Source organism: Oryza glaberrima, chromosome 3 (genome assembly GCF_000147395.1).
Source record: "Oryza glaberrima chromosome 3, OglaRS2, whole genome shotgun sequence".
Taxonomy (NCBI): domain Eukaryota; kingdom Viridiplantae; phylum Streptophyta; class Magnoliopsida; order Poales; family Poaceae; genus Oryza; species Oryza glaberrima.
Genome location: NC_068328.1, coordinates 8,360,258 through 8,384,419, shown reverse-complemented (window position 1 = coordinate 8,384,419; position 24,162 = coordinate 8,360,258). Strand labels below are relative to the sequence as shown.

At 46.5% G+C, this 24,162-nt stretch overlaps 6 protein-coding genes across 6 annotated transcripts; 3 read left to right on the top strand and 3 right to left on the bottom strand.

The window, feature by feature from the left end:
- Nucleotides 1-4,854: 4,854 nt before the first annotated feature.
- LOC127765120 (uncharacterized) lies at nucleotides 4,855-6,719 on the bottom strand. Its single transcript, XM_052289957.1, has 3 exons — nucleotides 6,633-6,719; nucleotides 5,641-6,135; nucleotides 4,855-4,860 (listed from the first exon to the last, which is right to left on the bottom strand). The coding sequence occupies exons 1-3, from the start codon at nucleotides 6,717-6,719 to the stop codon at nucleotides 4,855-4,857; spliced, it is 588 nt and encodes a 195-aa protein (XP_052145917.1).
- A 771-nt stretch (nucleotides 6,720-7,490) lies between these two features.
- On the top strand, nucleotides 7,491-9,224 carry LOC127765222 (fructose-1,6-bisphosphatase, chloroplastic). Its single transcript, XM_052290081.1, has 4 exons — nucleotides 7,491-7,988; nucleotides 8,085-8,309; nucleotides 8,405-8,911; nucleotides 9,026-9,224. The coding sequence occupies exons 1-4, from the start codon at nucleotides 7,572-7,574 to the stop codon at nucleotides 9,095-9,097; spliced, it is 1,221 nt and encodes a 406-aa protein (XP_052146041.1). The 5' UTR covers nucleotides 7,491-7,571; the 3' UTR covers nucleotides 9,098-9,224.
- A 2,622-nt stretch (nucleotides 9,225-11,846) lies between these two features.
- LOC127765480 (17.7 kDa class I heat shock protein) lies at nucleotides 11,847-12,677 on the top strand. Its single transcript, XM_052290392.1, has one exon. The coding sequence runs from the start codon at nucleotides 11,967-11,969 to the stop codon at nucleotides 12,444-12,446; it is 480 nt and encodes a 159-aa protein (XP_052146352.1). The 5' UTR covers nucleotides 11,847-11,966; the 3' UTR covers nucleotides 12,447-12,677.
- Nucleotides 12,678-14,871: 2,194 nt separating this feature from the next.
- Nucleotides 14,872-15,632, bottom strand: LOC127767619 (18.1 kDa class I heat shock protein). Its single transcript, XM_052293013.1, has one exon. The coding sequence runs from the start codon at nucleotides 15,528-15,530 to the stop codon at nucleotides 15,045-15,047; it is 486 nt and encodes a 161-aa protein (XP_052148973.1). The 5' UTR covers nucleotides 15,531-15,632; the 3' UTR covers nucleotides 14,872-15,044.
- Nucleotides 15,633-15,987: 355 nt separating this feature from the next.
- LOC127766739 (17.4 kDa class I heat shock protein) lies at nucleotides 15,988-16,750 on the top strand. The gene has a single exon (XM_052291872.1). It carries the CDS (start codon nucleotides 16,096-16,098, stop codon nucleotides 16,558-16,560), a length of 465 nt encoding a protein of 154 aa, XP_052147832.1. The 5' UTR covers nucleotides 15,988-16,095; the 3' UTR covers nucleotides 16,561-16,750.
- A 203-nt stretch (nucleotides 16,751-16,953) lies between these two features.
- On the bottom strand, nucleotides 16,954-22,738 carry LOC127766738 (LRR receptor-like serine/threonine-protein kinase FEI 1). The gene is made up of 14 exons (XM_052291871.1): nucleotides 22,487-22,738; nucleotides 21,559-21,794; nucleotides 21,330-21,465; nucleotides 21,077-21,148; nucleotides 20,929-21,000; nucleotides 20,714-20,785; nucleotides 20,379-20,450; nucleotides 20,221-20,292; nucleotides 19,955-20,052; nucleotides 19,520-19,690; nucleotides 19,109-19,441; nucleotides 17,842-18,087; nucleotides 17,564-17,697; nucleotides 16,954-17,449 (listed from the first exon to the last, which is right to left on the bottom strand). Exons 2-14 carry the CDS (start codon nucleotides 21,650-21,652, stop codon nucleotides 17,237-17,239), a joined length of 1,785 nt encoding a protein of 594 aa, XP_052147831.1. The 5' UTR covers nucleotides 21,653-21,794; nucleotides 22,487-22,738; the 3' UTR covers nucleotides 16,954-17,236.
- Between the last annotated feature and the right edge of the window lie 1,424 nt (nucleotides 22,739-24,162).

Below are 24,162 nucleotides of genomic sequence, written 5' to 3'. Positions count from 1 at the left end.
CCTCACGCTCCCGGTGGTTGGGCCGCGCCATTCGCGGCGCCGGCGCGGGTGGACGGCTTGATCGGCGGGTCGGGGTTCCGTCCACGCTGCGCTGCGCTGTGGCTGGACGCTAGCGTCGTCCGCTCCGCCCCCGCCCCGTGCGTGCGGGCGTCGCGTCGCGCGGGATTATTGTATTCGCGTTCGTGGGGGTGGAGATCCTGTCCGTTTCCTCCGACGTGCCAACCAGGTTGCTGCCGCTGCCGCTGCTGCTGGAGATCGAAAGGCCATGGACACCACGTACCACTCTGTGAGATCGGGTCTCATCATTGTGATTGCCCGGCTGCCGCTCGACATGGGAGATCCACGGATCAATCAGGCCAGGGTTACTCATCATTTACAGTACACTGATTCGATCCGATCCATCCGTCTGTAATACTATGCATATTTTGCATACTCTCCAATCAAATGGCCGGATCAAAGACATTATTACGGAGCGTCAATGATTAGCACGATCTAGATACGCATAAGTACTGGATAAGAGGTGTCAGTGAAGGCAGATAAGATATGGTCCAAATTAAAAGTATTGCTAGTATTTTTAGAGGTTACACAGCTGAGCTGGGTGAGTGGGTGAGTGCCGAGCCATATATGTTGCTCCTCCGGTGTTTTACAGGAGACTGATCGCCGCCGGCCGGCCGCTTTCACGATTGGTGAGCCTGGGCTTGCTGGTGGAAGCAGTTGCCACAGAGACGGGAATATTATTGTTTGCTCGACGTGGTATCCCCAACAACCTGACACTGCGATCGAAATCCGGTGAGCAGATTTCCCTTTCAAAACAAAATAAAACCCGGTGAGCAGGGTGATTCTTTCATGTTTATAGTATAACTGAATTTCTGATCGAAGCATTGCTTGCTAATTTCGCGCCAAGGCCCGACACCACTGGACTTGTCAGATGCTGACGCTCGCACCGTCTTCACGTACGGGAGGCAAACCCCCCACGTTCTGGCGAATCTTATTACCGCTTGGCTTGCCGTGCCCACTGACGATGGTGGTTCCGGTGGTCACATCTGCATGGAAAATGGGCCTCCTTTGTACGTTACCGACAATTCATCCCTTAGATCAAAGATGCTACTATCAATGACCACAATAACGGAAAAAAATTGTGGTGATGCACTGCTGTTCAGCAGCTAAGCTAAGACTTCCAGTTTGTTTAATTCTCATGCTAAAAAAGTCAAGAGCGCAATAGGTTTATACAACGAAGGAATTGGAGTTAGGCTAGCTGTGGTGGAATGGATCTAAAGTATTGAAAGCTGTAAGAGGTCAAAGAAAAAAGAATAACAAAGTCAATATCTAGGAAATAACTTCTATGCTTCCACAGAACCTGAAAACGACAGGGGCTGCAAATTAACAGAACCACCGAATCCTCTTCTACCCTTTTTTTCTCTTTTTGAAAACAAAGAAGGCATCGATGTTAGATCATGCACGGTCGGCGACGGCGATTCCAATCCATCATGTTACTAGCAGCTTAATAACCTACTGTACTACTATTACTTTATCCGTACCAAAATATAATAATTTTTAGTATTCAGAATTTGTCTCAATATATAATAGCTTATCTATCAACGTTCTCTTTCCAACCAATTATAACTGTTCACCATTTAATTTCTTAATCTACCGTCACTTCTCATCCAATCATAACCTCTTCCGTTTAATTTTACTTATTTTCTTAATAACTGTATTATCTCTAAAAATTTTTGTATCTTGGGACAAATTTAGTAGTACCAGGTTGCTTTGCAAGTTTTCATTACAGCTGCGAGGAGACAGTACGTCCCGGTCCTGATCTGAGCCAGCCTTGGTACCTAACGTCGCATGCAGTCAAGCCATGCATGCATCGCATCGATCGGATTGGAGCCCGTTCAACATCAGCTGCCGCGGAGACGTCGGGATAGGAGAGGAGCACCGTTTCCTCCACAACCGGCCACTGCCCCGCGCGCGAGTGCGCGCAACCAACCCCGTCCCTCCCAATCATCTGCGAGACCGCCTCCCAATCATCCGCGAGACGCCCTCGTGTTTTGTCCGACCCGGGCGGTTGGTGCGCAAAGGCGGCCGAGCAATAGAAAACGAGGCGTGCCGAGGTGCGGAGGCCCTTTTGAGTTGTAAAGCGATGCCGTCTTCGTCACCTAGCTAGCCAGTGTGCGAGGCTGCCGGTGCCAGTGTGCGAGCCTGGGAAGACGGCCTTGTTTTTGTCACTGCCATGAGCCCATGACCTGTAAGTGTATTACTGCATGCGACGTGCTACGTGAGCTGGGCACTCAGCTGCAAGTAGCAGCCATGCCCAGCTAATGGATGTGCGTGTGTGAGAGAGAGTGATCAGGTGCAGCGACACGCAAAGTCAAAAGGAGCTAGTGTCTCCTCTGGTAATTAGGTAAGATGAATTTCTGTGAACGGGACGAAGAGAGGCGGCTTCAGATCGATTGTTATCAGCTTTTATAATTAGCTGCACGATCTGCGGCGAAAAATTTGCAGTGAAAGTGACGGCCGCTGAAACGAATGAAACGAGAACGTGGTGATATCGCCATCTGCCCCATCTCGCTGTTCTTGGGTGTCCTTGGGCTAGCTAGCGATCTAGCTATTGTGTGTGGGGGGTCGATGTCTCCGACTGGACCAGAATTATTGCTGCGGAGTGATCGTCTATAGAGAAAGGACAGCAGCAGTACAGGTCGGTCGTGAGATGCTTTTCAGTAGGATATATCTACGTTAGGTTAATCTGCCGTGTGAAAGTACAGTTTCAGCAAAAGCAAGCGCTCATATAGGTCATTGGCTCCTTTCGTGTCGAGAAAAAAAGGTTACTGTGTTATTCATGCTGGCGCTCCAATGAGGTCATCCTATCCTATCCTATCTGTTCAGTTTAATTTGGTGCGTAGGGTCAAGCTGCCGCCTGCCGGAGAGGGGCAAGCGGGGCGAATCTCGCTTTGGCTGTATTTAGTTCAGCGTAAAGTTTGGATTTTGGTTGAAATTAAAGATGATGTAACTGAAAAGTTGTGTGTGTATAACAGGTTGATGTGATGGGAAAAGACTGAAGTTTGGATCCAAACTTTAGATCTAAACACAGCCTTTGTTGTGAACCTATTCGGATTCAGAAGTCAAGCTTGGAGTGGCAGCTGGTAAGCTATAGAAAATCTAGGCCGTTGGTATGCAAATGTGGTTTGGCAGAATCTCCCAGCATGATCTCCTAATTATGAAATGTTAACACTTTCAGGATCAAGAGATGGAGTGGTGGAAGTAGTTGGGTTCATAGAGTGTGGTCGAATCAAACACTGGTTTGAACCGACGACTATAGCTACAGGTTAGTTTGAGCGTTCAGATATGTATTATAAAACACAAAGAGCTAGAAGAACAATCAGAAGTCTACTGTTAGGTCCCATTTCTTCCATGTGCTATATAGAACAGAGTAGGCTTGCTCGTTGACTAATTGTGACATCGATATTTTTCTCCCGCCACTAACCGAAATGCATTTGGTTTCATACTGACCTGACTCGGTTTGGCTTTGACCCTACCGGACATGGCATTTCCTAAGACGACGAGCACAGCATGAGATAATCAAGAGGGTGATTGCTAGTATACACGCTAACTCGTCAAATGAATTAGAGACCTTCTGAACAAATTAGCATGCCTGCCATTCTGCCAATGACACCTTGAAGATTCCGTTGCCCGTGAAGAGAAACCAAACAAAGAGTTCTCGACAAGTGTATTTTGTCTTTGCTTTTGATGGGTTACGACTCTGTTTCTGTCTCCGATGAGGCAGGAGGTAGCTGTGCTCCCCTGCCCAATCGGTAGCTGACAAAAATTGCCACCGTCTTGGAACAGGATAGGACAAGATTGCTGGACATGTCAATGTAAAGCATAGCACATCGACGTGCGCGCCTGAATAGGTAGGTTGCCTTGGAATGTCCTGTTTTTTGTAAGCATAGGAGTTGTTTTCTACTAGTATTTGATTGGAATCCTGCCACGCAATGGTACAAATTAAGAGTAGAGTTTGCTAAACTCAAAGCTTAAACAATACGAGGATTGGACTCTGCAAGAGAATTATATTATTTGGTCTACAAAAATATTGTATTTCTTGTTCAAAAGGTTGGTGTCGTGGAAAGAGCAAAAAAAAGGATTAAGCTGGAGGAGGTGATTATTGCTTAATTTGTTAGTATTCTGATATGTTCTTTTAAGAATATGTTCTGATGTCTGCGTCATGTCCATCTTGCATAAAATGTTAGATGATACAAAAGTATTTTACAAATAGTTCATATATCTATATATACCTATTTAAAAAATGCGTAAAGCTTCTGTTGAAATTTTCATCCATCAATGATTCCCTTAAATCCCTTTGAGATTCGGCTTCCGTTCGTCCCTCCGCTTCGTTTCATCATCGCTGCACCTGCGACACGATCGAGAGTCTAATCGAGACCAAGATTCCTTTTTTTATATATCTTAATTAAAAATACGTAAGGCTTTTGTAGTTTTTTGGGCTCGTCAATGTCCGTAGCGCTACCGTGCGCGTGTTTTTATCTCAAGTTTTACAAAATTGGGCTACGACGATTTGGATGCGACGCTCTGATTTTGGGAGAAATGGAAAGAGGATCGAGATCGAGTGGATTAAAACCCTCAACCAATTTTGAGAGATCGAGAAAGATTCCACCGGACTTGATGGGGATGATTAGCTCCGGTATGATACGGGCACATGACTGTCATCTAGAGGTTTGAAGACGCTACTGTAGTGCTTGGAGGAGGCAACCGATTGTGCTAGCTGGGCTCTTGCAACTCCATTTGTAGGGTGCGCTGGAGAGAGGCAGGCCGAGCGGAGGGAGATATGAGGCGTGGATTGGGCTAGGGCTGAAAATAAAGGAATGGGGCAATGTATAGTGATTCCAATGTTTCAATATATTGCTTAGCTCCTATTAGCCGTCGTACCACAGAAAGAAAAAAAATGTTGCAACGCATGGACATTTTGTTTCTAGTACACAAGAAATGCAGCATTGGTTTTCTATTGATTTGGTACAGCTGTTTTATACCCCTAGAGAAATAGAAAAGCAAAAGTAAAACGGTAAGGAGTTGTCAAATTGGGCCACGGCCCACAGAGTATAACAAGTAAGAAGCCCAAGAAAGAGCAGCTCGGCTCAGGCTACATATCAGGATTTGCTGAACGTAAGTAGTTATAGGGCCTTCTGTTGGATGGCACTCCATTCCTTTAAAGTCCTTCTGATTCTATTCCTCATTCGTGAAAGAGGATGTTCTAACCCCCCAACTATTAAAATTGATGTAACTTAATTATCTTGACTATTTTAAATGAGACAATTGTATCTATGCCCCCACTATCAAACCTAATTGTTGTTTTATCCTCACTTTTTGGGTTTGTAGTTTTACCCTCACTTTTTAAATCTGAACCAGCCGACTACCCCCACTTCTAACATCCGGTTTAACGGTGTTAGTTGTACAGCAAAAGGACATTTATACCCTTAGTGATTATTGCATTTTTGCTCCTATTTTTTCCAGCTTGTGTGATTTTGCCCCTATTGTGTGATTGTTATAAATAATTCAAATATGAGCATCTCTTGTGATGTTTTTGTACTTTAATAAAAAAATCACAAATACTAGCCAAGTACATAATCTGACCAAACTTTGAACAAAATTTAGACAGCATTTCGACAGGTCCGGGAAGTTGCTACTGAAGAATTCCTTGATGGAGAAGGTCATTGGCGACGGTGGGCGTGGACAGCAGTAGGCTATGCGTGCTAGCGCGAACGACGGCATGGGTTGGGGGGGAGGGGTTGCGCCGGCGGAGTGGACAAAGGGGCTGAGGCCGCTGAGCCAGGAGACGGAGGCTTGGTCGAGCGGGGAGAAGAGCCTCGACGGCAACGAAGCCATGGGGGGCAGCGCGGAGGGCACCGGGGAGAGTATGCTTGGGCGGGTGGGGCCGAGGACCGCCACGAAGGCGGCGTTGCCATCGCCATCGACGTCGAGCAGGATGGGGTCGTCGCCGGCTGCGTAGTAGTGCGAGGAGGGTGCGGTAGGGGGAAGCGGTCGTACAGACCTCTCGATGGCGGCATACCTCGCGGCAAGGGAGAGGGCGGCGATCGGGGAGAGCATGAACTCGTGTGGCAACTGGAACTGCGAATCCCCGTGTCAAAGCCCCACGGCCGCCTGGCTACCGCTCGCCCGCCCTCTCCACGGCTGCCGCCGCCGCGCGTACGCCCTCGCAGCCGCCCGCCCTCGAGTCCTTGATTCACGCACGCACGGGTTGAGAGGATTTAGTCCCTACCCATTCTCTCAGGGGTACAAACGTAAATTCATATTTCCTAAAACCTTTTTTATTTCCTTTTATATTCCTTTAACACAAAACGTGGGACCCACCAAACAATTGTTACAAGTAGGGGTAGACGGCCGGTTCAGATTCAAAAAGTGGGGCTAAAACTGTAAACCCTAAAAAGTGAGGGTAAAACAACAATTGGGTTTGAAATTGGGGGCATATATGCAATTGTCCCATTTTAAAAATGGTTTTCACCAACGTGGCAAGTTGGTCCAACCGGATGTGGGGGTCACATGTCAGTGAGTATGTATCAGTAGGCCGATGGGTAACAACAGCTCGAGGAGGTTGTGGAACTCACTAGGGATGGAGGTGACGACTCTGTGGCCTCATCCTGTTGGCAGGAGCCTCCTAACACTACGACATGAGCCTCCCCTCCCATCGCCATCGCTACCAATGTTGCGAGCAACCCCTCTCTTTCTCACCCCCCTCTCCTTTCCCACACCGCCACACGAGCTCGAGTGGGGACAATAGTAGGCAATGGCGCGATGATGACGGCAGAGAAAGCCGCCCTTCCTCATCTTCCCCTTCAGACATCATCCCCATCCTTGCCTGCTTCAGTCCTTCACAGTCGCTGCCTACCTTGCCGTCCGTGATCCCGGTAGGGGAGTGGTCTGACACCATCTCTCTCATTGGGCCACGCACGTCACTGATGCTTGAGCCTCTACTGGCAAACCCATATGAGCCAGCAGCCTCATCATCGACAGCTGACCACCGTCTTGCTCCTTTGTCCTCCGGAACTGTGTGGATCTGGGCTCATCGTTCCAATCGACACTGAACTTTGTGCCGGGCCATGCCGACCCAACGTGCCGAGGTGGCAGCCCAAGCACGACATGGCTGTCAGGCTGGGCCGGCATGGCCCGACCTGCCATGCCTGGGCCGGGCCAAATCACCTGGCCTTAGGCTGGGTCATATGACCATCTATATTCATAGGTACGAATAATAGATCTGCCTAATCAAAAGCACAAGTATATACTGCCCCTGAGCAAGGCGATGCTACTTGTATGTGACTGTACGTGACGCTGGCTGAAGGACAAGGAGTTGCAATTAGGCTAGTATCTGAGGCAACGCCATCCTCACAATTCTCCCCCAATCCACACACTCACCTCCCGCCCTCTCTCCGGCCACACAAACCGCGGCTAAAACCAATGGAACAAAACAAGAAGCCATCGGCACCAAGACCAGGTAGCCGCAGCGAGAGGAGAGCGCGAGCAGAGCAAGCAACCAAGCAGCAGCAGCGATGGCCGCCGCAGCCACGACATCCTCCCACCTGCTCCTGCTCTCCCGCCAGCAGGCGGCGGCCTCGCTCCAATGCGGCCTCTCCTTCCGGAGGCAGCCCGGCAGGCTCGCCGGCGGGTCGTCGGCCCCGAGCGTGCGGTGCATGGCGGCCGTCGACACGGCCTCGGCGCCCGCCGCGACGGAGGCTAGCAAGAAGAGCAGCTACGAGATCACCACGCTGACGACGTGGCTGCTGAAGCAGGAGCAGGCCGGGACCATCGACGGCGAGATGACCATCGTGCTGGCCAGCATCTCCACGGCGTGCAAGCAGATCGCCTCGCTGGTGCAGCGCGCGCCCATCTCCAACCTCACCGGCGTCCAGGGCGCCGTCAACGTGCAGGGCGAGGACCAGAAAAAACTCGACGTCGTCTCCAACGAGGTAAACGACTAAATTATCAGTAGCTCGTCGTGGTTAGTGCGCGAACCACCGCAACAAGCGCGACCGACCATAAGCTGAGCGCTATGCGCACCGCAGGTGTTCTCCAACTGCCTCAAATCGAGCGGGCGCACCGGCGTGATCGCGTCGGAGGAGGAGGACGTGCCGGTGGCCGTGGAGGAGAGCTACTCGGGCAACTACATCGTGGTGTTCGACCCGCTCGACGGCTCCTCCAACATCGACGCCGCCGTCTCCACCGGCTCCATCTTCGGCATCTACAGCCCCAACGACGAGTGCCTAGCCGACATCGCCGACGACCAAAATGTAACGCGTTATCGATCGCCTAGCAATCGCTCATGCACACACTGACACGGTGCTAACAGAACGAAACGCCTCTGTCCGCGCGCGTGTGCCTGCAGCTTGACCAGGTGGAGCAGAGGTGCATCGTGAGCGTGTGCCAGCCGGGGAGCAACCTGCTCGCCGCCGGCTACTGCATGTACTCGAGCTCGGTCATCTTCGTGCTCACCATCGGGACAGGGGTGTACGTGTTCACGCTGGACCCGATGTACGGCGAGTTCGTGCTGACGCAGGAGAAGGTGCAGATCCCCAAGGCAGGCAAGATCTATGCCTTCAACGAGGGCAACTACGCGCTCTGGGACGACAAGCTCAAGAGCTACATGGACAGCCTCAAGGAGCCCGGGCCGTCCGGGAAGCCATACTCCGCGCGCTACATCGGCAGCCTCGTCGGCGACTTCCACCGCACGCTGCTCTACGGCGGCATCTACGGCTACCCCAGGGACCAGAAGAGCAAGAACGGCAAGCTGCGGCTGCTGTACGAGTGCGCGCCGATGAGCTTCATCGTCGAGCAGGCCGGCGGCAAGGGCTCCGATGGCCACCAGAGGATACTTGACATCATGCCTACAGAGGTAAAATATGCACACACATTATATGCGCAGTGTTATTAATGGATTAATCTACGAGTAGACTTAGAAATCGAAATGTGTCTATATAATTGATTCGTTTGTGAATGTGCCGTGCAGATCCATCAGAGAGTGCCGCTGTACATCGGGAGCGTGGAGGAAGTGGAGAAGGTCGAGAAGTTCTTGGCTTGACTGCAAGTTTCATATACGGGGGTGTTTCTTAAAAAAAAAGTATTGTAACTAAATTATAATATATTTGTAGAAATTTTCTTTTCTGATGGCGAATTAATTAAACCCATTGTGAAGGATTTCATCCCTACTGTTGATAGGTCGAGGCTCCTTCTCACTAGTCCTGAAAACAGTCGACAAACAGCCTAAAGCATTTCTGTAGCCATTTATTTTTCACGGAAACGGTAGAGGCCAAAACAAAGATAATATTGGAAATTGAAAATGGAACTGTTAGAGCACCCGCAATGGTAAAGTAAGGTGCTCTCTATAAAACATGTACATCTCAGCAATAGACTAGATTAATAGTAAACCACCCCAATAGTATATCTACATGGGTATCTATAGCTCTTTAATTCATTGCCTCGTTTTTCTCTATAGACTATCTCCAGGTTAGTAGATAGCTTTGCTCTATCTCTTCATTTAATCTCTTCCAAGTAGGAAAATATGCTGACATGGATATCTTGTAGAGAGCCTATAAATAACCATTGTGGGTGCCCTTAGAACGAAAACTTACATGTATCGATCAGAACAGACAATTCATGTGAGACATACATAAGAAACTCATGTCAGAAACTCTGAACCATAAAAATCGCATATGTAAGACGTTACAATATATAAAGGGAACTGTCGAATTTTGAACAGTTGAATTTCTTTAAGACTAGAAAAAAATGCTCGTGCGTTGCAACGGGTGAAGTCTATTTTAATCTTATTATTGTTATATGGTTTAGTTAAGATGAAATTTACTGTGGGAATTCCCTTGGATATATATATTTTTAGAAAATCATGAGCTGCAGTTAGCAGTCTGATCGTCTCAAGTTAGCATGCGAGTTTTTTTAAACAGATTTCTTATATGATTCCTTCTGTATTACTGAAAGCAAACGAACTTAAAAACCGACTCATACACGGATGACGTACCAAAATACCGGCGAAAACATCTTTAATTTTTATAATAGTAGAGAAGATATACAGATTAAAACCAAAACATAAAATTAAAACCGACTCAAACACGGATGACGGACCGCGGAAACATCTTCAATTTTTATAACCGACTCAAACACGGATGACGGACCGTGGAAACATCTTCAATTTTTATAATAGTATAAACCAAAACATAAAATTAAAACCGACTCAAACACGGATGATGCCATCTTCAATTTTTATAATAAGTATAGCTATAGATTGGTGCATACATCCCTAAACCTTACCCCGCCCCTCCTCTCCTCCCTTCTCACTCTAGTGTCACCAGACATGATTGAATCACCCGCTCGCTCGATGCTTTCCGTCGCCACCGCCCTGCAGCCCGGCCTCGCCGGTTGGCCGGAACGCGTTAATAACACTGGCGAGCCCAATCCCCCCTCCCTCCCTAGCTAGCCTCCCCGTTACCAACCTCTCCTCCTACTCAAGTCGTTGGCTGCCGGCCGTGAGGTGCCCCGCTCTGCCCTTTTCCTCATCTTTAGTGGCTCCTCACTACCTCCTAACCATAAATTTGCTCTAGTATACCACTCTCTTTCATCCCCACAGCTCCAGCGTCGTCATTGTTGCCTTGTTCGCCTGCTCATGTCCACCGCCTCCTACTTCCATCCATCTAAACGCATGGATATCCCCTTTTCCCCCTCCTCCTTCCACTGCCACCCAACCCCCGGGGCCCTAATCCGTTGCTACTCCACTAGAGTTTGCAGTGTCACCGGTGCCAAAGAAGAAAGGGAGATCACCAGAGCTACAAGATAAGGGTCTACAGCACGAATCGCAAAGCACATCTAGTGACCCAAAACTATAAGGGCCTATTTAGATTGTAGCTAAAATAAACCTTACCAAATTTTAGCAATGCCAAAATTTTGGCAAGATGGCAATATTGCTAAAATTTTGGCATGATTTCTTATGTATTGACCAAATTTGGCAATAAACTAAACGTAGATACTTTTTTTTACAACTTTATTAAAAAATGGTATAGTTGAAAATGGCATTAAAGTAAACAGGCCCTAAGATTTGGGGATGTTTTTTTATCGACAAAAGGTTAGTGATTATTATGAAATGACCATATAAGTTTATGCTTACATTGTAAAACGTGTGAACGGTCTCCTTTTTTGACCGCTTAGGCGTACTCAAAGTAGAAATTGGGAGTGATGGGTTTCTATGCTATAGGCCAGAGGAGATGTAGGACTTGTTCATTTTTCACTTGGAAAAAACTTATCAAATTTTGGTAATTTTACCAGAATCGAAGTTTAGTAGTCAGATAATAAGGTAAGGATGTGGACGATGTTTGGTTTAACACATTACTAATTTGTGTAGTAGCTAGAGTAGAAAGTTCCCGAATTACTAAAATATGGTTGCATTGCTAATAGTATGTTTAGTATGCTGCCTTGTTAAATTTTGATATTACCAAAAATTAAAAGGTCTTCGTTTTAAATATTTTTTTAAAAAATAGAAATAGGAACAAATCTAACTATAGTTCACAATAGATACATGGCAATTTCTATATTAACATGGCAGAAGGAAATCGGCAATTGTAAATCTGTAACCAGAGTCCCATGCCGTTTGGATCCACAGGGCCAAAAGTTCTGGAAGGCACTGGATGATTCGGCCCAGGCGGCCAGGCTCCAAATCAGGTGTTTTCCAGTCCATTCTTGAACTGACGAGAATTATCAGGATCCCACCTCTCAACGCCGCCCACAGCCCGTATAAATCCGGCCTCCCCTCCCGCTCTGCGGCCCAGACAAAGATCGAAAGCAACTCGCAAATCGCGATCCCTTGTGCTCACATCCCAAGCTTCCCAAGCACACACTGTTTTAGTGTTGACAAACACAGCCTTCCTTCTCGCCCAAATCCGTCAACCATGTCGCTGATCCGCCGCGGCAACGCGTTCGACCCCTTCTCCCTCGACCTCTGGGATCCCTTCGACGGCTTTCCCTTCGGCTCCGGCGGCAGCAGCAGCAGCAGCGGCAGCCTCTTCCCTCGGGCCAACTCCGACGCGGCGGCCTTCGCCGGCGCGCGCATCGACTGGAAGGAGACGCCCGAGGCGCACGTGTTCAAGGCGGACGTGCCGGGGCTGAAGAAGGAGGAGGTCAAGGTGGAGGTGGACGACGGCAACATCCTGCAGATCAGCGGCGAGCGCAGCAGGGAGCAGGAGGAGAAGTCGGACAAGTGGCACCGCGTGGAGCGCAGCAGCGGCAAGTTCCTCCGCAGGTTCCGCCTCCCCGAGAACACCAAGCCGGAGCAGATCAAGGCGTCCATGGAGAATGGCGTGCTCACCGTCACCGTGCCCAAGGAAGAGCCCAAGAAGCCCGACGTCAAGTCCATCCAGATCTCCGGCTAGAGCCCCGTTTGTTTATTCTGCTGCTTCTCCTCAATGCTGCAATTGATCTCCTCCTTTGGTACTTTGCTTGTGTCGTGAGGGACACAGTCCAAAATGTGTGTGATATGATCATGTGTTTATGAATGTGTGGTCTCCTCCAAAGGTCCCAAATGTGTTTGTCTCCTATGCGTTTATGTACGGGAAATAAACTTTAAGCTTGATTAATGTACCAATGTTTGAGTTTTTCTTGAGCCTTTTGGAATGGAAACTGGGAGTGGCCAGTTCGGTTCTACAACATTGGTTGTTCTGGTAGCTCGGTTGATTTAGAAGGATCAGTTCTGATTATTATCCAGCATAACTAATATACGCTGAATCTCTCCCATTTTCTTCTTATAAGAGACGTAATAGCAGAATCCGAATCGACCGTCACAATACTATGCCGGTGAATTAGCAAGACATAAACCAACGCAATCACAAAGGTATGGACAAACGAAGAAGCGGCAAGAACAATGTACGCACCTGGCTGATGGCATGGCACACTTCCCGGATTCATTCTCCTGCATCACCATGGACTTATCCAGCGTTAAGACTAATGCCATTGCCACAACCCAACGAAAGCGCAATGATCATTAATCTCTGCACAGAAATACCAAGAAGTAATACAACAGGGGATTAGGAAGAGGGGCACACGAGCCCCTTCACCAACAATCTGCGCGAGGCGCATAGGGTCTTGACTCTTGAGGGTTGAGGCACCCTGGCCTCTGCCAACGCCGTGGGACCACGAGAGAGAACGGAAGGGGAGGAGAAGAAAATAATTGGCGCCGCCTCTTCAGGACCCCAAGCCCGCTTGAGCATCCAAGATGGAGAACGGCTACCGGAACCAGCCGTGCAGGCGATTTGATCGCCGGCGAGGCCGCGAGGGATGGTGGCGGTGATGGATGAAGTCTTTGTCAGTGACAAAAGGCATGTTGCCTTTGAAGGTAGAGAATCTCAATCTCCGTTTATGGACCAAATGGTGGGCTCCACCTTCTCTTGGGCGAAGAGTGAACCATCTGCACATGGTCCCGGAACAGGATTAGGACAATTAGATCTATTTACCCTAGTCGGATTTGCTATTTAGCCTACGTGCTTTCGTAACATGAAAGTTTTCATGTAAAACTTTACAGATGAATTTTTCAATAAAATCATTTCATATGAAAAAAGTTTAAATAAAGTTTTGAGAAAAAGAAAGTGCGCTAGAAACAATCTCGTGCTAAAGAACAATACCCTCATATTAGTTGATCTATAACAGGTTGTGACATGATGCCCTTATTTGTTCGATTGAAGGTTCGGAGTGGGATTGCCCTTAGACATGCGGCCATGCGTTTTTTTGGCTGAAAATCTAAGATGTTTCTGTCCATAGCAAAGTATCCACTTTTTATACGTCAGAGTTTTAATAGTTGTGAATATCATGGCATGTTCTGCATGAGCTACCACCGTCGCATAAATAAAAGTTCTATTTTATGGATTTATTAGAAGTAGAAACTCCTTAATCATAACAGAGCTTCATATTTATATTTGAGACTTTCTATTACACATTTGACAGAAAACACCACTTAAAAATTCTTATAATTTTTATGCCATTAGATCGCTTTCGGATTGGTGCAGATATCCAAACCCTAATCCTTTTCTCTTTTATCTTTTGTTCCTTTGTCCTTGAACAACGCTCAATGGCTCTCGTCATCGCTGCCTCTGTTGCCACCTCAATCCAATGGTGGTGAGGTGCCCCTGCCACGCCATCTCCTAACCCGTCGCTCTACTTTGCCCCTAACACTGACCCACCGTATGTTATCGACCCTACGGCTTTGGCGGTGCCGTCGTTGCCTCGCCACCCACTCATCCCGCCGTACATCGTCGGGCCATCACCTTCCACAATCATCCCTCTAAGCCACCTTCCCCTTCTCTCTCAGCCCCAACCTAAACCCAAACCTATTTGCCGGAGTTTAGGTTGTTATCAGTGTTGGAGAAATAAATGAGGTTATTGGAGTTGAAGAAAAAACACATGAAGTACGAATCGCAAATCACAATATTAGCAATTTCGTTATATTTGGTTAGTTCAGTCATGGCCTAGCATTGGAATAATTTTTTAGTCTGATCTGAAAACGGAAATCCTATAGGCCTTTTCTCAGTCCGATCTGAAAACGTAAAACCTATAGGCATCTTTCGAAACAAGTGAAATTTTTGGGACTTCTGTTGGAATCGAATCGATTGCTGTGAAAATGCTGAAACAAGTGAAATTTGTGGGACTTGTGGAAATTGAGCTCTCAATTTCCAAAATGAACTCTCCAGTCTCGACAGAAGGATTCAAGAACCAAAGGCTAAAAGTACTAAAACATCGAGATCAAAATGGCAGAATATACCGGAGATTAGATTAAACAAACAAGTGTAGGACTAGTATAATCTCAGGTTCGTTCACAAAACAAGAAAAGTCTCTATTGCTCACTTCCAACATAGCTTTGAACTTTTTCACAGCATAAACACTGAGGACCAGATTTGACGCTTTTATTTACTGCAATTCATCACAAACCGAAGGCTCGAATCGAAGCTCTCCACCGTGCATGTCACACCCGAAGTTTCTTACTAGCCGGTAACCTGGATGGACTTGACGTCGGGCTTCTTGGGCTCCTCCTTGGGCACGGTGACGGTGAGCACGCCGTTCTCCATGGACGCCTTGATCTGCTCCGGCTTGGTGTTCTCCGGCAGCCGGAACCTGCGGAGGAACTTGCCGCTGCTGCGCTCCACACGGTGCCACTTGTCCGTCTTCTCCTCCTGCTCCTTGCTGCGCTCGCCGCTGATCTGCAGGATGTTGCCGTCCTCCACCTCCACCTTGACCTCCTCCTTCTTCAGCCCCGGCACGTCCGCCTTGAACACGTGCGCCTCCGGCGTCTCCTTCCAGTCGATGCGCGCGCCGGCGAAGGCCGCGGTCTCGGAGGAGGTGCCGCGGGGGAAGGACGGGAAGATGCTGCCGCTGCTGCTGCTGCCGGAGCCGAAGGGGAAGCCGTCGAAGGGGTCCCAGAGGTCGAGGGAGAAGGGGTCGAACACGTTGCTGCGGCGGATCATCGACATCGTCGGAATAGCTGCGAATTTGGAGGTGGAACGATCGGACTTCTCTGAGTTCTTACTCTGATGTTTGCTTGGTTTGCTTTGCGTTTTCTTCGTGGTTCTGCCGGTGAAGGGGAGCGCGGTTTTATAGAGGGCAGCGAGAGGGCATCGTGGAGCTTGGAATAAGCTTCTAGAAACTTCCAGTTTGCCCCCGCATGGGCTAGAACCTAGTACGAGATAGCTTGGGCTAGAAGTTTACACCACCGGTAGCGGGGTGGGCTGTAGCCCATAGCGTCCAGGACTCTCCAGAATAATCTAGGCCATAAGCAGGCCTAGAACAATCCAGAAGAACACTTCCAATTTCGGCCCAAATTAACGAACAAACGAGAACTATCCGGAAGCAAAACTTCCGGTAGAACCCATGGACCATCACGAACTGCTATATAAATTGTTGCCACCACGCAGCGACAGGTGCCAAGGAAATCAGCTCATCGATCGAAAGATCAACAAGCTCTCTTGAGAATTGAGATCACCCTTTCCATCTAGAACACAAACCAGACAACCAAAAAACAGCAAGACACAATACACAATGTCGCTGATCCGCCGCAGCAACGTGTTCGACCCCTTCTCCCTCGACCTCTGGGACCCCTTCGACGGTTTCCCCTTCGGCTCCGGCAGCGGCAGCCTCTTCCCTCGCGCCAACTCCGACGCGGCGGCCTTCGCCGGCGCGCGGATCGACTGGAAGGAGACGCCCGAGGCGCACGTGTTCAAGGCGGACGTGCCGGGGCTGAAGAAGGAGGAGGTCAAGGTGGAGGTTGAGGACGGCAACGTCCTCCAGATCAGCGGCGAGCGCATCAAGGAGCAGGAGGAGAAGACGGACAAGTGGCACCGTGTGGAGCGCAGCAGCGGCAAGTTCCTCCGCAGGTTCCGGCTGCCGGAGAACACCAAGCCGGAGCAGATCAAGGCGTCCATGGAGAACGGCGTGCTCACCGTCACCGTGCCCAAGGAGGAGCCCAAGAAGCCCGACGTCAAGTCCATCCAGATCACCGGCTAGAGCATTGTGCTAATCTAAAACGATTTATCTGTGGCTTCAAGTGTATCGATCACTTATGTGAGGTGTAATTACTGGTGTTTTTGGTGTGCTCTGGTTCCTTTCAAGTGTGTTGTTGCCGCTCGAACTACTCCGCTATGTAAAACGGTAAAACCTGTTGTCTCATTATGAAAGTGAACTATATTATGTTCTACTACTACTCTACTTAGTCAATTTTCTTCACCTTGATTAGTGTAAATATGAATCTTATATTCTTATGTCTTAAGAAATTAGCACATGTGAAGCCTCCAAGTGCATATTTTCTCGATCGCGAGACGCACAATGCGTGAGAAATTCAGCTGGTTATACTCAAATATATGAATATATCTAGCAGCAGCTCATGGAGATTCAGGAAACTTGGCATCCCTAATCCCTACCATTTCCATTCTTCCGAGATTGACAGTTCAATACAAGTACAGTAATCTCCTGGTAAGTTTCTTATTAACTTGACATGTAGTAGTAATAATTTGTACGTAGCATAGATACATAGACACAAAAATGTCCTCCCCATTGAGCTAGCCGATTGGAGCCGAACACCGCAGGAATGAATTTACATAATCTGCAAAGAATAAATGGAATGTGCCTCCACAGGAAAACCAGCGGCAGTGTGGCGTTTTCAAGAGCAGCCGTAAGTCGAAGCCTATTCTGAATCGTAGAAATCACTGGGGCATGGTGTAATTACATCCGACTCCAACATCTGTACCACCCTGTGCATTGTAGGCCGCTCCTCTGGCAAAGAACTTACACATTGTTTAGCAAGAGAAAGTAGAGCATCCAAGGTCTCAATCTGCACTCCCTCACAATATGGATCGACAATTTCCCTCTCCCGATTCTCACCGACCAGGAAATTCAACTGCCACAGAGCAAGTAGATTATTTCAAGAATACATTAAATCAATTGAAGGCATACGTAATTCATATCAGAAAACTGTGGATATGAAATGGAAGGACATAAAGGTCATACATACCCATCCAACAATGTTCAATCCCTTCTCAATAAATGATGCATCAGTAGGTCGTTTTCCGCTTAGTATTTCAAGTAGCAAAACTCCAAAACTGTAGACGTCAGTCTTTTCGGTGGCTCTGCCACTTTGCATATACTCTGGATTTTGAATTTTGCAAATTAGCTCAGAGCATATGAAATTATATAGTGATAAATAAAATCCAGAGATGCAATAAGGTGGTAAGCATTTGTTATATGCTGTTATTTTCCCACAATGAATGAAACAGAACAGTTTTAACATACCTGGTGCAAGATAGCCAAATGTTCCTGCAACTATTGTAGTAATATGGGATTTGTCGTCCTCTAATAGCTTTGCGAGTCCAAAGTCTGATACACGAGCCTCAAAATTGCCGTCTAGTAAGATGTTGCTCGATTTAATATCACGATGTATTATTCGAGGTGAACAATCATGATGCAAATAAGCCAGGCCTTTTGCAGCTCCAAGTATTATGTTAATACGTGCATCCCAGTCCAACTGTTCAGATTTTTCTGTCAAGATTGAAGATAGATGAGATATTAGGACTTGATGTTAAAAAATAAAATAGTGAAGTCTGCTAATGTAAGACCTAATTATACATTGTTATAAAATTCAATGCATATATTCCACAAGCATATGGAATATAAATGGTAATATCATGGTTAAGGTTTTCACTCTTATCTCGATTGTTTAGATCCAGATGTAATTGAAGAATGAACAGAGGTCTGTATTTAAAGTAATAAAGTATAATCCTCAGACTCGCTGCCAATGTAAAATTGGAATCACCATGAGTAGACAGCATCTTCTGTCCTTGTGTCCTAGTATGTTATATAACAACCCTCTACTCGTACTACATAATAGCTGAAGTCCCATGCCCATCGACTACTAAGAAGCATTCCATTTTTGTTACAAGAGGCAGAAATAATATCCATCGTGGAATCTGTAGCTGCTAATTCACATGGAGGTCTGAACATGCCACAAAATAGCCAAATGGGACGATCAAGAACTTAAAAATGAACAACTTGGTTGCCCCCACAGTGGCACAATTTTCACATACTAAAGTCTTCATCTCCCACTTGGCTATTGCATTCTGTGTCTAGCTGACATTAGCTAGTATGCCCCTTAAGATATTGTTGTACTTGTACCTCTTTCCAATAGGTAGATTGAATGTAACTATAGTACTATACTATCCTATGTTCTAAAATTCAAATTATATGTATACTCCTCATGGAAGAATATGTAATTTGCAAGAGAGCATCAATCCACACTGATAGCCAAGCCACACATATAAAAGTATCTATGCACCCTTAGAAGATAACACCAACCCCAGAGGTGGTGGTGGAATGGCAGACTCCACCATCACCACTAGGTTCTTTCATATCCATTAACTGAATCACCTCAAACCTTAATTTAATGTTGGGCTTTGAACACATACTTAACTCCTTACTGAGGAAGACAAACTAAAACTGTTAACAATTGGAAGAATGCAATACAAATAAAATAAAGAGGAAGTAGAAAACTGAACATGCTCACCATGTAGCACCTCATCTAGGTTTCCACCTGGAAGATAGTCATATATCAATAGCTTTGATGAGGGAGAATTGCAATAGCCACGGAGATTGACCAAATAGCGATGCTTAACACTTCCCAGTATCTCAAGTTCTCTATCAAAGAACTGACCAAGCCCTTCATTTGTTTTCATTATCCTTTTCAATGCAAAAACATTACCGTCATCCATTGCAAGTTTATAAACCGTCCCGAAGCCCCCTACTCCAATGATATTCTCATCATCCATGGTCTCTAGTTTCTTGAGGATTTCTTTAGTGGAGTAAGGGAGGTCCCCGTGGAACATCACAATGGAAGAGCCTAAAAGAAAACAAGCAAGATTATAAGGACCGCATAAATTGAAGATGATTCGCATAGCATATTCAATGACATGGTTACCTCCACATAGCTCCACCCTGAAACCATGAATATCTTTCTTTCCAAAATTTTTGTACAGAAAGCAACCCCAGAAACACATCAAAGCGACCAACAGAAGAGCTCCTACTGTTGCTACTGCACTTATAACAAGTCTGGTAGAATTCTTCCCGTTTCTTCTATTGATGAAGTCGTCTGCCATATGATAATCAGAAGAACAGAAGTCATAGGTTCATGAAAAGAACTGAAAAGAAAGGGATCAATTTACACTTTACAGAACCCAAAACTGCCAGAAGTATATTTCCTAGTCAAATATAAAAGCAACTGATACTGATGATTGATATTGATGGATAAATATTAAATACAAACATTGAAATCTTGCTAACCATTTAACTATTTACAAAAAATGTTTGAAGCATGAAAAAAAGGTATGTAGACAGTTTTAGAAACATCTGGTACCTGCGGAAGGTGGCAGAGGGCCATTTGATGGTGACTGAAGTGCATCTTTGCACACCGAGTTAATCTGCTTCCCACATAAACCACGGTTCCCGATGAAGCTGCATTGCAACATGCAAAATCATATGATATATTACAAGTGTGATGTAGTGTAGCGCATCATGAAGAGGTAAACAAAAGCACTCTATCACATGACATCCCCCACTCTACTTGCTCAAATATACATATTGAATTAGACAAGAATAAACAACATAGAGAAGATAACTCACGAAGTTTCATTAAAATTCACAAGTGAACCATCAGATGGTATTGCTCCTGTCAGGAAATTCATGGAAACATTGCTGCACAGGTGAAATTTCTTATTTGATTTGCCGCACAAAGTTAGCATAAAAATTCAATGGATTTATCAAGATAAAAAAACACTCACAATGATGTAAGCTTGGCCAGCTTATCAAGAGAGGGTGGAATCGATCCGCTCAACGTATTGCTGGATAAGTCCCTGAAGGGGAAAAACATATTCCAGAAATATGAGTAATCCTCTAAATTGACAAACGAATTCATTTGCAATCCAGTGCACTTAATTTTTATATCAGAACTTTTGTGTTGATTGTTTCAGTGAAATGGTACGTTTCTGATGCATAGATTGAACTAATCAGACAGGGGAGATCAGTCTGATGTGAAATGGACAGCCAGGAAAGACATTGGTTGATTGAGGTAATAAATGATTAAAAAAAGCAACCAGAAACTCCACCCAAAACTTACAGTGTACCAAGTTCCACCAGATCACCAAACTCTGAAGGGATATGCCCACTTAAATAATTTCCTTGTAGATACCTGCAGGTCATCTCACAAGTCAGAACACAAAACGTAAAAAGTTGCATCAATTAAAATTGCATAACAGTATGAATGTTATGAATAGTTTTTTGCAAGACATGGTGTTACAAATGCTGGAAAAACAGTAATACTTAGAAACTTACAGTTGTTGTAACTTGGTACAATTTCCCAATTCTGGAGGGAGTGAGCCATACAAGCTATTCCCTTGCAGTGATCTAATGACATAAAATAGTAATTTCAGATGCTGAAAAGAAAGAGGTTAAGCAAAGAACGCTATCAACACACACTTACAGAGCTTGCAACTGATTTAACCTTCCAATTTCTGGAGGTATGGGCCCAACTAACTTGTGATTTGCAAGAATCCTAAACAAAAGATATTGGTGGTCAGATATATTTATAACAATGGAAGCTATGAAGTTATCATTCCCTTCCTATTAGAAAATGCCATCTTAAAAACGAAAACCATATTACTGAAGCAAAATAATAGCCAGGTTGAAATTCTAAGCATTTCACAATATTTATGTAGGGTTTATTTTGGTCTTACAGATAAACTACTCTCTTGGTGTGAGAGTCACATCCAACACCCTTCCAATTGCAAGGATCCACATCTTGTTCACGCCAGTTGAGAAATATCCCATCAGAAGTTGTAACTGACTTCTTGAAGGCAAGAAGTGCTTCACCTGTAGGAAACCGTCAAAAGAATCATAGTAAATGAGCACAGATTGTCAAATGTAGCACACAAATACCAACCATAACTATGAAATGTCACATACCATCTGAACTTAGTGCTCTTGCTTCACGAGCACCAAGGTGCAGAATTAACAAAATTAAGAGGAAACTGGGCTGTTTTCTCAGAAAAGAGCCCATTTTTCACCAGTTGGTGAAGCATATAAAGATCACCGCAGCTTATTACAGAGGTCATGGGTGAGGTATACCATGTGCATCCTCTTTTATGGGAATGAACTCCACATGTAGATGTGCCCCTGGTGAGGGAGGCAAATTGCTGGCACTGTAAGTGAAAACAGGAACATATCAGCAATCATGCAAAGTTATCAAATAAACAGAGCAACAATCAGATATGCAGATCAAATGCAGTACATTGTGACACACTCATAGCTCCTCTTTAGCAAAATGGACGACCATAAGAATCAAAACATGACAATTTATTAATAAAAAAAATTATGTGCTTCCACAAAATTGTTTAATGGTATTTGAATTACCTAGAACCTGCAATTTGAAATTTCCCCAAAAATTCTAACAAAAACAATTTAGACAGCGGTTAATTTCGAAAACAATTTAGTCACCCCAATTACTGTAAATCAACATCTTTCAGTTACTTCTGAAAAAGAAAAAAAAAAGGACCAACTTAGTTAGCCGAAGAAACAACAAAGCAGTTACTAATTCCAGCTCGCAACCGCCAAAACGCAAGCACGCATCCAGTCATCCAGAGTTAAAGCCGCCGCAACTGCCGCCGCCGACGCCACTAAGCAAAAAGTAGGGTACAGCCACAACCCAACCCACAAGCCCCCGCGACGCTACCGACACGAAACCGAGCACACCAGTTTTGAGCGCCCGCTGCCGCGGCATCACCAGTTCACCACTCAGCAACACACAAGCTGACGCGACGCACGGGCTCACCGCGGCCGCACGAATCGGCGGCAGATCCGGCGCGAGGACGGGGAGCGGGGGCAAGGTTTTTACCTGCGCCTGCCTGCCTGCCTGCGCTCTCGCACTGGACAGCGGCACGGCGATCCGCGTCGGCGCGGCGACCGGCGAACACGAGGACGACGACGACGACGACGACGACGAGGTCGTCGGCCGAGACGAAGCGGCAGTGAAGGGAGCGACGAGGGGAGAGAGTGCGGAGAGATTAGGCGGCCAGTGCTGCGCTGTGCTGTGGCTGCGAGAGGGGGAGAGGAGAGGGGAGAGAGGGGGGGGGGGGGGGGGGGGGAGGAGTGTAGTGAGAGAGAGAGAATGCGGTTTTGTCCGCGTGCGGCGTGGCGTGGGCGAGCAACGGGACACGGGACGAACAGCTAATCACCCCCGCCTCGTCTACTAGCTTTTGCCTCGCACCGCAAGCTGCTTTTACGTTTTTCTTCTTCTTCGCCCGTTTTTTCTTTTCCTTTCCTTCTCTTTTTCGTTCACATTTATTGGTTATTAGGTGTGCGTGCCTTTGCGTCGTAGCGGTACTTGTGTGGCATGCTGAGTGAAAATGACGTGCCAATTGGGACGGGACAGCGATAGATTCCCATGCCGGACCGTGCTTAGCCTTTGGGACGAATTAAATTCTGAACAATCAGATGATAAGCTACAGTGTTTCTCTCTTTCCTATCGGCCCTCCCTGTGCTCCCAACTTCCAAATAGGCGAAGGTAGGCCGAGTTATTGCAGCTTGTCAATATATGTTGGTTAGGAGTAGTACATTTTGTTAGGTCGGCATAGACCTCAAGATAGATAATTGAGCCAATTGTTTTGTTTCAATTTGAGCTATTTGGACCTGCGATTAGGACAAAATTTCTACAGAATATCAGCTTTAAACTAGATAGAGCATGTCAGTCTGTCACTGGAAACTACACGCGGTGTCGACTTCTCCATGATACTGAAGATGTTCAGTTGAGCTAAGCGGCGTATCGTATTGGTAGAGTATTTAGGTATTAGGTAAAGTATTGATTGTGCAGCACCTACGGGTACAATTATACAAAGCCTAGTGAAGCAGGACGACGGGTCGCTGGTGGCGGGCCCGGAGCTCTGACCGACGAGGCGACCCAGAGGTTGCTGAGCTGTGCTGTCTCATACCCGGTGTCCTCTGCTCTCGATGTGACCCTTCCTCCCATCGGCCAGGACAAACCGCCTGTTTTTTCACCCTTCCACACCACTGCTCCCGTTTTACTGTACTCCTGCTACTCTCACGCTGTGTTTTTAGTTTCTGAAATTGGAAAGAAGTTTAAGAAAAATTGATAGTTTAAAGAAAGTTTTGGATGTGATGTGATGAAAAGTTGAGAGTTGAGGGAAAGTTTGGTGTGAACTAAGACATGACCTCAATCTTTCGTTGTCGATTGTTGGTTGATGCTTTCTCTCCCTAGTCCCTAGCTGCTTCACTAATGTTAAAATCACGTGGTAGTTTAGTACATGTCCTGAAAATTTAGCCAAAAGAAGATACTAGTCTTGGGGTTAAACCCACCCAGGCAGGCAGGCAGGCAGACAGACGAACGGTGAACACTGGCAAGTCTCCGGCACGCATCATTTTCTCTCTCTTCCATCTCTGCTACCTTGCCCCCCAAAGCGATCGGCGGAACACGGGCGATGAGGCGAGCCGCGCCATAACTGCACGAGGACCCAGCAGCCCAAGACCGGTGAGGCGAAGCGCACGCAATCAATC

Bases quoted from the DNA above. Each gene is read 5' to 3' on its own strand.
- LOC127765480 (XM_052290392.1), top strand. From the start codon at position 11,967: ATGTCGCTGATCCGCCGCGGCAACGCGTTCGACCCCTTCTCCCTCGAC.
- LOC127765120 (XM_052289957.1), bottom strand. From the start codon at position 6,719: ATGGCGATGGGAGGGGAGGCTCATGTCGTAGTGTTAGGAGGCTCCTGC. The intron at 6,136-6,632 runs GTGAGTTCCACA...GGGGATTCGCAG, and splicing joins AGTCGTCACCTCCATCCCTA to TTCCAGTTGCCACACGAGTT.
- LOC127767619 (XM_052293013.1), bottom strand. From the start codon at position 15,530: ATGTCGATGATCCGCCGCAGCAACGTGTTCGACCCCTTCTCCCTCGAC.
- LOC127766738 (XM_052291871.1), bottom strand. From the start codon at position 21,652: ATGGGCTCTTTTCTGAGAAAACAGCCCAGTTTCCTCTTAATTTTGTTA. The intron at 19,691-19,954 runs GTACCAGATGTT...ATCATATGGCAG, and splicing joins CCCTCTGCCACCTTCCGCAG to ACGACTTCATCAATAGAAGA. The intron at 17,698-17,841 runs GTATGTTAAAAC...TTCAAAATCCAG, and splicing joins ATTTGGCTATCTTGCACCAG to AGTATATGCAAAGTGGCAGA.
- LOC127766739 (XM_052291872.1), top strand. From the start codon at position 16,096: ATGTCGCTGATCCGCCGCAGCAACGTGTTCGACCCCTTCTCCCTCGAC.
- LOC127765222 (XM_052290081.1), top strand. From the start codon at position 7,572: ATGGCCGCCGCAGCCACGACATCCTCCCACCTGCTCCTGCTCTCCCGC. The intron at 7,989-8,084 runs GTAAACGACTAA...TGCGCACCGCAG, and splicing joins TCGACGTCGTCTCCAACGAG to GTGTTCTCCAACTGCCTCAA. The intron at 8,912-9,025 runs GTAAAATATGCA...TGTGCCGTGCAG, and splicing joins TTGACATCATGCCTACAGAG to ATCCATCAGAGAGTGCCGCT.